This window comes from Ctenocephalides felis, unplaced genomic scaffold, assembly GCF_003426905.1.
Source record: "Ctenocephalides felis isolate EL2017-DRISC unplaced genomic scaffold, ASM342690v1 CF-g0.4_SCAFFOLD_03573, whole genome shotgun sequence".
In the NCBI taxonomy this organism is placed as follows: domain Eukaryota; kingdom Metazoa; phylum Arthropoda; class Insecta; order Siphonaptera; family Pulicidae; genus Ctenocephalides; species Ctenocephalides felis.
This window is the reverse complement of record NW_020539727.1, coordinates 8,805,253-8,816,595: the sequence shown is the minus strand read 5'-3', so window position 1 is coordinate 8,816,595 and position 11,343 is coordinate 8,805,253. Positions and strand designations below refer to the sequence as shown.

At 31.4% G+C, this 11,343-nt stretch overlaps 1 protein-coding gene across 1 annotated transcript; it reads right to left on the bottom strand.

Moving 5' to 3' along the window:
- Nucleotides 1-7,612: 7,612 nt before the first annotated feature.
- On the bottom strand, nt 7,613-10,765 carry LOC113389466. The gene is made up of 2 exons (XM_026626497.1): nt 9,983-10,765; nt 7,613-8,884 (listed from the first exon to the last, which is right to left on the bottom strand). Exons 1-2 carry the CDS (start codon nt 10,763-10,765, stop codon nt 8,069-8,071), a joined length of 1,599 nt encoding a protein of 532 aa, XP_026482282.1. The 3' UTR covers nt 7,613-8,068.
- Nucleotides 10,766-11,343: the final 578 nt, after the last annotated feature.

Genomic DNA, 11,343 nt, shown 5'->3' with positions numbered 1-11,343 from the left:
TGCAAATGTAAAAAAGTTTGCTTTTCGCGTAATCTCATAATGTAACGGTGAGGCAAATTTTTAGCAAACACTCATTGTGCAATGTGAGATGATGCGAACGCAAACGCAACCAAAAAATTATAGAATTATAATAGTTTTATTTAATTTAATCTGAACAATCCTTATATTATTTTATATCGGCCCAAGAGTTGTAAAACTTAGCGGCCGAGCCGCCGAACACTTTGACCTGAAACTACGCAAGTTTCAGGTTGCATGAACGTAACTCTTACGCGGACTTGCCCTGATGAATACTATTAAAATTTATGATTACTTAGCACTGCTGCATAATATATTAATTTTAAAATAAACGTAATTTTTTGTTATTTTATCTATAAAAATCCATATATTATTTTATGTCAGTTAAAACTGACTGAACTACTTGATTATTGTACGTTAACATGAAAATACGAAAAATTCTGGTTGCTAACATGAAACCTTATCGCGTGTTCGGTCTGATATTTTTTTTGTCAAAATACCTGATTTTTTTTCATTATAATTTTTATAAATAGTAAACCAAAATATAAATCGATTCTTTTATACTGTAAGTTAGTTTTTTAATGGCTTTGAGAAGGTTTCTACAATGAGATACCTTAAAAATCGCGCATTTAATATTAAATTGAGGAAAGACTGATAGATATGGACTTGGAAATGTCCATGAATTTTTTTAAACTCTATTTAAAGCCGTTTAGATCGTAAATGAAATTTTGGAAATTGGTTTTGTTTTTTATACACACTTATTATTTTGTATTTTTTGTAATGCAAACTCATTTTGTTACGTTTGAAAATATTGCTTCTTATAATATTAAACCGTATAATAAAGCCTAATGTTATTAATTCTTTGATGAAAGATAAACTCAATTGAACTGCAGTTATATACTATAATATAAGATAAGGGTGCTTAAGTCTTACCCCATAAGAAAAAAAAGCTATAATATTTAGTGCAATTAAACTACAAGAAAAAAATATTAAGGGTGTTTAAGTCGTGCCCCCAAAGGAAAAAAGCTATAATATTTAGTGCAATTAAACTACAAGAAAAAAAATTAAGGGTGCTTAAGTCGTACCCCCTAAGAAAAAAGCTATAATATTTAGTGCAATTAAACTACAAGAAAATCTTCTTCATTTATTGAAATTGAAATTTTATGTATTTTTATTAAAATGATATTTTTACGTTTTTTAAGATGCGTGTTTTTAGTATGATTACGACGCCTATTTGCCTAAGTCGTACCACCTAGAGCCTTAGTCGTACCTGCTACTAAAAACTATATGAAATTCATCCTGAGATTAACTTTTCTTTAGTTTTTATATACAAATTCGAGTAAAATTTAAAATTACACCCCAATAAAATTATAATATGACAAAGTGATACATGTACTTATAAAAATTTTAAAAATGATTTTTAGATATAACTTAGCGACAAATGAATTAAAAGAAATTTGTGACATTTTTTATTGAAAATTCGACGCTCTGCAAAACAGTTTTGAATAAAACTCATATCTAAAAAACATTTTAAAAATGTTTGAAAATTTTTCCATGCTATTTCCATACAAAACTTTGATTGAATTGCGCACTATCTAAAAGACAATATGCTGAGCTAAAATGTAATAAAAACCATTATTCATTACAACCACTTGAAGTTTCCCAAATTGAGCAAAACCTTGAAATATGGTATTTAACCATTATTTTTTCGTATTTATCAAAAGAAAAAAATCCGCAAAACTTTTTCGAAACAGTACGAGTAAGGAATTTTACACAGGTATGACTTACGTTACAAAGTGTTGTTTTAGAAATTAAAATGAATGGCATTATCTAAACAAATTGTACCATTCAATTATGCCTAAATAGAAAACTTACAATCGAGCCAAAAATATTAGTAGAAACTTTACAAAAACTTAAATTTCATTATTTATGTTTCACAAAGTCGTTCAACCTTCAAATTGCAATCTTTTATTTAACCTACTAAATAGTTCTAATTGAAGGTACCAGTTGATGTAATTTATAATTATCAGACAAAATATAGCCAGGATACGACTTAAGCTGTGGTACGTCTTGAGCAACCTGATCCTGTATTACATTTTTATATCAAAAAAATATTCCAAACATCTCGTACCTTACAATACCAAATAAGATGTACATTACTTTAATTAGTATTAAGTCATGTATAAAAATTTTAAGCTTGCATGCCACGCTAAATTAAAGTGAATTTTCCAACCCAATTCCATTTCCAAAATCACTTGATGTTTTTGTGCAAACTTTTGAACTTTGTTGCCCGAACATAATTGTTATCATTTATTTTTTCATAAAGACCTCTTGAACAAGAGGGCATGCTTGAATTATATATAAGTTTTTATCTATTTTATTATTTTTTGTATTATTTTGATGCCATTTGGTGATGAGTATTACATCAGGTACTGGCTGATTTTTGCACCTTGTCAGTGGCTGTGTGATATTCGTCACCCGATGGTCGGCACCCGACGCATGGTTTGAGAAACATTAGGAAGATAATTGATCGATTTTAGTATTTGTTATAAATTTTATTGATTTGTTATTGAATTTAGTGTGAATGTGTGCATCAAAACATTTAGATTTAGCTGGCATGAAAAAATCACATTGTGGTAGGTATGTATCATTAAACTCATATATCATCATGATAATGGGTATGATGACTAGGCCAATTTTACCAAAACAGATGACAATGAATTAAATCCGAAAATCCATTTAAAATTGGAAGCATTTATTTCTGAAAATTACATTATAAAAGGTTATTTATTAAAAATAGCTATAACATATCTCCTTGGACCAAAATGACAATTAATATTTTTTTAGAAACATTTGTTTCCACTTTAAATGGGCCGCTTTGTATAATTATTTACTCTATCAATTGATAAATGTAATAATATATTTTTGCATCTATCGAAGTGTTATCAGAAATTAATTTTTTCAATCGTCGTTTATATACCTATTGTTTTTTATTTAAGTTTTTAACTATTTACACACTTTAATACTTGTTCTGACTTTAAATTGTTATAAAACGGCCAAAACTTTGTTCAAAAATTCGTGAATAGCTTTGAATATTTTATAAAAACTAGTAGTGTATGGCATCATGCCTTAAGACAAATTGCTGGAACTTTCCGTACCGTAATGAAATATTCGAGAAATTTTAAACGTTTTCAAATATATTATTACAAATACTGCAAATTTCATTATTTTTGCTATCTTGTTATATCTGAGCAAATCAAATGTAAATCATAAATCAGTTTATCTCCAAAACATTAACAATCGTCATTTCATTTCGAATTCAATTTCAAAAAAATAGTTGCCTAATTTACACAAAATCAAAAAAGTGCTCCCGTATATTCACAGTCAAAACGCATTTGCAAATAATTCTGTGCGACATTTTCACTTATACTGTGCTTAGCTTGGCGGCATTTTCACATTTTTCAATAGTTTTCACAGAATTGGAAAAGTGCTCCAGTACATAAACAGTCTAAACGAACTTGGGTAAACATTTGTACCAGAGTGGCGCTTAGGCTGTGCTTAGCCTGGGTAATTTTTTGAATTTTTAATCCGAAATTACATAAATATTTTATGGAAAATGAAAAAAGATGTAATAATTTTTTATCTTCAAAAGCCATTGTTTTGTCAATACAAGCAGAAAGTTTTTTAGATCATTCAAATTGGACGCGTAATTCACTCAAAAACTGTCATTTTTTGCACATTTAGCTCTGTGTCTTCGAAATGGCGGGACCTGTCTTTGCCAAAAACTAATCACCTCTTCTTCCAATCATTACAAACTGAACGTTTTTTAGATCATTCAAATCCGATACTTCGTCCTCTTAAAAACTCGACTTCTATTTTCTGCACTTTTTGCTCTGTATCTTCGTAACGTCTGGACCTGCCTTTGCCAAAAACTAATCAGCACATCTCCCTACCAATAGGAATCGAATGTTTTTTGAACCATTCAAATCGGTTGATCCGCGCGCCCGAAAACGTGGACGAAAAAATGCGGATATACAAAACACACACACACATCCATTTTTTCTGAGGTATGCCAAAATATTCAGAAACCTTCAAAACGTCGATAAATGCAAAAAAAAATTCATTTTCAATTTTTGGCCCTACGAGACTTAATAACAGAGCATAATAACTACCCTACGAGAAGTTAATAAAAGGGCCAAAACTTTGTTTAAAAATCTGTGGATAGATATCTTTGAATATTTGATAAAAATAAAACTCTTAAAATTATTTCAAAAGTTTAAAGGAACACATTACTCTTTAAGGCCAAAAAAGTTGGCCAGGAGAGATGATTCTGTTGTTTCATCTCGTTAGAAAAATCAATGCTTATGATAATTATGTGTGAAAATAAAAATTCTGCACTAATATGTTCTACATTGAATTAATACTTCGCAACGTGATGCATATGAAAAACTATTTCCCTTACAATAATAATTTATTTCCAGTGAAAGAGAGCCAAGACAAATACGCTGCTCTGACCGCCAAAGTGGAGTCATCAAAAAACAACCAGGCCGACAAAATCGAGAAGAGCCTTGTAAAAAACCTAATGCTCGGTTATATCACAGCTGGTCAACAGAACGACAAGGCACAAATCCTAAAAATAATATCAGCAGTCCTCGACTTCAACCAGTCGGAATGCGACCGCATAGGACTTTTGAGCAACCAAAAATCATCCTGGTTTGGAGGATCTGTTCTGCGATTGGGAGAAGAAGGCCTCGCTAAAGCCTTTGTCGAGTTCTTGGAGAAAGAGTCTTTACCCAGGCCGACTTCGGGAGGACCAAGTCTGCTGCAGATGCAGCAGGAGCGGAAGCAGAGTGTGACGAAACAGGAAGGTAGTTCTAGAGATAGTGTTACCAATGTAAGTCCTGTGCCTAGCAGCAGTGGACAAACAACTGCAGCAGGAAATGCTTTACTGAGTCAGGCAACACATGAGAACATGTTGCCGACTTTTGCACCGCCCAGAAGTGCAAGTTCGATATTGAAAGATGTTTTGAAAGATACTAATACGTAATTTTAAGTTTGTTATATAAATTTTATTAAGAGATATTTTTATATATTTATACTTGTTTCGATTGATTAAAGTATTATTTACTTTATCATAAATAATTAATAAAACTAAAAATATTAAAAATATTATACACTCTATATCATGATTTGCCAGCTTGGAAGCGTCCATTAATCACGTGATCAATTTTTCAAGGATTTTTGGATCCCCTTCTCCCTTGGTGATATTCAAAATTAACACCACCTCCCCTACCAAACATAACGCTTGTTTTTTAATTTTTTTATAAAAATGTTGGATTTTTTTTTACTATTTCCCTCCCCCTTCTTTCCCTAAAACCATAAAGTGACAATATGATGATTTGCCAGTTTAAGGGGGAGGGTCCATTGATCACGTGATCAATTTTTTCAAAGATTTTTGGATACCCTGTGCTCCTTGGTGATTCGTGGTAATATTCAAAATTAACCCCCCTTCCCCTCCAAACATCACGTATATGTTTTGTGAATTCTTTATTTCTTTTTTGAAAATGCTCGTTTTTTTGGGTAAAAAATTAATACTCGTGATATCTTACTATAACCCTCCCTACCCCACCACGTGATATTTTGTGATTTTTTGTCAATTCCCCACCTCTTACCCTAAAAACCTCACGTGATTAATAGACGCCCACTAATATAATCTAATTTTTAAAACTTAGTTAATTTTTCTATATGATTTACCAGCTTAAAGGGGCATCCATTAATCACGTAATCAATTTTTTAAGGATTGTTGGAATGCCCCTTTCCTTGGTGATTTGTGGTGATATTCAAAATAAACACTCCCCCTCCCAAAATAAACACCCCCCCCCCCCTAACAAAAATTGTAGAGTTTTTTTTATGTTTGATTTTTTTTTTAAATTCAGGTAAAAAAATTAATACGCGTGATATCTTACTATACCCCTCCCTGCCCCATGTAATATTTCGTGATTTTTTGTCAACCTCACGTGATTGATGGACGCCCCTTAATATAATCTAATTTTTAAAACTAAGTTGATTTTTCAAAAAAATATATCAATAAATTTTAAGGTTGTACTAGCAATGCATTTATATATAAGTTTTTTTTAATATAATTTTATTATTGCAATTTGACCAGTTAACTGTGTCGTCCAAATCGAGTTCATGATCCGTATATTTGTCGATCACAAAATTGAACTAGTGGTGTATGGTATCGTGCCTTAAGGCTAATTGCTGGCACTTCCCGTTCTATAATGAAATATTCGAGGCATATTAAATGTTTTCAAATTATTGCAAAATTAAAATTATTTATGTTAATTATATAAGTGAGATATATAACTTTAGCAAAAAAAATCCAAATATCTTCCATAATCAAACAATTTTTTTCGGAGATTAAAAAAAAATCTAAAGCAATTGTTTCGTCAACGCAAGCAGAAAGTTCTTTGAATCATTCAAATCGGACGCTTAGTTCTCTCAAAAACTGTCATTTTTTGTACATTTAGTTCGGTATCTCCGAAACCGCTGAACCTGCCCTTGCCAAAAATTAATCACCACTTCTCCCCGTCATTAGGAATCGAATGTTTTTTTGGATCATTCAAATACGATGCTCCGATCTCTCAACAACTCGATTTCTAATTTCTGCACTCTTTGCTTCGTATCTCCTTAACGGCTGGATCGTTATGGGTTGATGTTAATGGGTTGTTTCTTGCGCCCGAAATCGTGGACGATTAATTGTATCCAAACATATACACACACACACACACACACACATATTCACGAAACGTGAAGATACGCAAACATTTTCATTTTTGATTTTCGGTTCATTACTGTAACTACTCTAATAAATTTAATGAAATTCTTTAAGACGAGTATGTTAGTCAATCACAGTTAACTGGTTATTAAAAAAATAATGAAATTTATATTATAAAATTTAGGATTTTTGAGTACTGACTCAAAACTTGCACATACTAAGTATTTTTATTTTTTTCTAATTTAAGAATAAATTATTTCTGGGGCAATTCTGCCGTAACAGAGCTCATAAATAGCATTGTCATGGCAATGCACTGTTATGCTTGTTCTTGGTATTGAAAATTATGAAAAAGTCTTTCTATTTGCTGTGCGATCAGGCGTATTTTACATATAAACAAGTAAGGGAGAATGTTATGATAACAGAATTTTCGATGATGCAGTTATCATAAGATTATGAATTTTCACTACCATTGCCATGACAACGCTATTTCATGAGCTCTGTTACAGCAGAATTGCCTCTTTCGTCTAATAATAGGTTTCCTGAAATTAGCTTTAAAAAGCACAAAGATATTATGCATTGTTTAAATATTTTTCGATTGTATAAAATTGAATTATAATGCCATGTGTAAAAATATAAAAGTTATGTATTTTTAACATTATATTTATAGATATATAATTGTAAATAAAAATAAATTCTGACACTAATTAAAGTTTTTCAAACATAAAATATTAATGAGGTATAAAACTATGTTTTATGTTTCAGATAGTTCCTCAAAATTGGATCATCAATAAATCAATCAAATTGATTATTTGTGTTGTATATCAGGTAGTTCAATTTTTCAGCCATTGGGGCATATGAAAGTGAACTTCAAGCAGCAATATCATGTGTAAGTTGCTTCAATACTAAGGAACCGATTGTGCCGCATAAAAGAAAAATGTTATGGCAAGGCCATGTTATGAAGAGCTTTCCGTACTAAATATTGACAAAAGCCACGTGGTTGCTATGCAGTCAGGCGTTTTACTAAGGTTGTCAGATGAAAAACTTAACCTAGAAACTGCACAAATATAAAAAAAACGATCTAAGATTACAAAGTCTTTCTTACCCAGCTTCATAACATACGAGTGATGTTGCAGTTTATGTGTAAAATACCTGAATGCACAGCAAATACATGACATTTTGAAAGTATTCAGTATGATTCAGTAGCATAATACATGTAACATGGCCTTGTCATAACATTGGTCAGTTGAAGGCAGAATCGGTCCCTAAATCTTTATTTCACTCAAGCTTAGGAAGTTTCTCACAACTTTCTAATTGTCCATTATCATCTAATACTTTTTTTGATCCACAAGCCAGGAATTCAACATGTCTTTCTGTTTCTAGTATGTGCAGTGGAATCATTGGATTAACTAATGGTGGTTCAGGTTTTTCCAGGTACTGTTCCAGGTGTTCATAAGGTATGTTTACAGTAAACGGTGGTTCGAATAAGTTTGAACTATCATTCAAGTCAATCATATCCGTATAGTCCGTGCAGTTGAAGTTTATACTTGGTATTTTATAAGCTCTCAATTCCAAAGGTTCTTCCACATATTTACGGTAGTATAAAATCTTTTGTATAGCTAAATCGCGGGTCTCTTTCCTATCGTCAAACAGCATTGTTAATAAAATGTTTTCAGGGTGAGCGTAGTACGCATTTTGTGTGATAACATTATGTACAATTTGCTTCAAATTTAAATCCAAATATTGAGTCCAGCATATGAATTTGTACAATAGTACACTACCATACACCACCGAATTATAACACTTGACATTGAAGTACATTGGAACAAACACCTTCATGATATATTGTACCAATGTTTTTAAAGTATTTGATGGTTCATCAGTTGTCACATATAACCGTAACAATCGGCTGACTGTTGTGATCATGCGAGGATGTGCGATAGGCCCAGGTTTAACTTCAGCCAAATCCTTAGAAACCTCACCAGAAGACACTGCCTTGGCAATTTTTAGCAAATAATTTGAGTCGGTTGAGGATTCATCAACGCTCAAATCAGCTACATTTTCGAGAGGGATCGGTACAAAATTTGTTACAGGCTAAAATATAAAAAAAGTAGGTGACTAATTGTATTATTTAGTATTTCAGTGGTACTCCGACTTACGAGTTCAAAATTTGATTTACAAGCCAGTAAGAGTTTTCTCAAAAAATGTTAATGGCAAATTGAAAACTAGTGGTGTATGGAATCGTGCCTTAAGGCAAATTGCTGGAACTTCCCGCAGCGTAACGAAATATTCGAGGAATATTAAATGTTTTCAAATAGATTATTATAAATATTGTAACATTGTCTAATATTTATGAGAATTATTACCTGAATTATTACCTAATTAACTGAATTGCAAAGTTAAAATTATTTATTTAAAGTTTATAAGTGAGCTTTAGAACTTTAGCCAGAATTAAAATTAAAATCTGAATTATTTTAGATATATAAAAAAAATTTTTTTGCAAAAAAAAAAATAAGTTTTTTTCCAAATCCAGAGGCGAGGGCAAAGCGAAGGTTTTAGTCAGTATTATACCCAGGTGGTATTGAGTACGACACACCCAGACAACAGACCTAGTCTGGGATGTATAAATGTGTTTCCTTCGCTGTACAAAAAAAAAAAACCCTTCAAGCTGTACGATCTCTCAGCTCAGTGTATGATTTGATATTTCTCCTAAACGTTTATTCTGATTTTGATAATTCTTTTCAGAGTTAGTCAAAAAAAATGTGTAAGATTAAATGAACAATAAAACCATAGTAATATTGTAGAAATAAATGGCAAAAATTACAAAAAAACACTTATCATTGTTGGACATTGAAAACATTTGCTAGAAATGCCAATTCACATGAAATTTGAATTTAGCTGAAATTACAAGTCTAGATAATATTAGAATATAATATACAAGAAAAATGTAATGTCTACATCATTATTGCCGAAAAGCAGCTGAGGTGTACCAGGAATTAAAATAATATAAGATACAGTCAACAGTATGTGTTTGGCAGATGAAATTATATAATTCAGATTAATAAATAACTGCAATAAGTCCAAAATTGCATATACATTATTTTTTTTTGAACTTATGCATAAAATTGCGAAGGAAAAAATTAAACTTGTATGCCAGGGTACCACCTTGTAACAGTGACAACAATTACATACCGCTATATTTTCACAAGTTTCAATTTGTTTGCTCAGCTGTCCAGGTCTTTTTCTGGTTGATGTTTTTAAATAGTCAAACAGATGCCAAAAAGAAAGGTCGTTAAGATGGAGAAGGCACACGAACCAATGTAGTGGTCTCTTTAATTGAATTTCGAACCGACGCAAAATTCCATTGCTTGCATCGGTGTTTGTAGGTTCTCCATCACAACAGATGCCAATCAAAGAATCCAGTAAAAATTTTTTTTGGGTCAAAAAACCGTTTATTTTGTTGACTTTATTTTCTGCATCTTCATTCGCTAATTTTATGTAACCTAATAATTGCGAATTTGGTTCCTTTACTACAGCTAAGTGGGTTATGGAATCAGTTTTTTTGATATGGAATGAAAATGCTAGTAAAGTGGAAGCATCAAATCTTTTACTTATAACAGCTTGTCTACATTTTAATTTCCATTGGTGAACCTTTGATTTAGTCACAATGGCAGGACGGCCTCCCCTAGCTTTGACGCCAAAGTCTTTCATAATTGCTGTTGCCATTGCTGCAGCCACATCATCTTTGATACCAAATTTGTCACAGGTCATGGCAAATCTTGTAAACATGGAATTAGGAGTGTATGGTGTGTATGATATACCCAACGAGGATCTAAGATTAGATGCTCCTGCTGAGGGATTGCCATCAGGAATAAAATCAGTAGTTGTTTCTATTTTGATGGACATGGGTACTGTGTCTTCAGTTTTTGTTGGGAAATCTGGTATCACAGATTTTCTTTCGTCATGTTGATCCATAATGAAAACATTCAAATTTTCAAAAATGGATCAAAAAGAAATAATAGTTTCTTCTTGAATTGTAAGTGAAAGATACTAGCAAAATGTTCAATTCAATCAAGTTTCTATAATTCAGTATTAAGTTTAACCCAAGTTTCAATCAACTTGTTTAGAAAATGTTATATGCATAATAGTGCATAAAAGTAAGTATAAAACAGTACCTTTAAAATATCCTATTCTGTTGGTAAATTAATTCCACTAAGCTCTTTCTACTTGCACTTTCAGCTTGTCTATTATAAACTAACTTTTATTGCTTTTTGTATATCAACATTGCGATTAATTTAAAAAATGTTTTGACAGTTTTGACAGTTCGCTGTGTGAACCCCATGAAGTTTGATCATAACAGTAGAGTATTCAAAAAGATAAAATGTAATTTTTGATATAAATGTAAATATAAATATAACTTGAATTTTTTACACTCTAAACTCGTAATGTATACATTTCGCCAGTAACAAGCACTATTTCTTGTTTTTATGCCATAAATCAATTATTTCAAAATGACAATTTGGATTCCGCGCTCAATTCAAACTTGTCCTTCT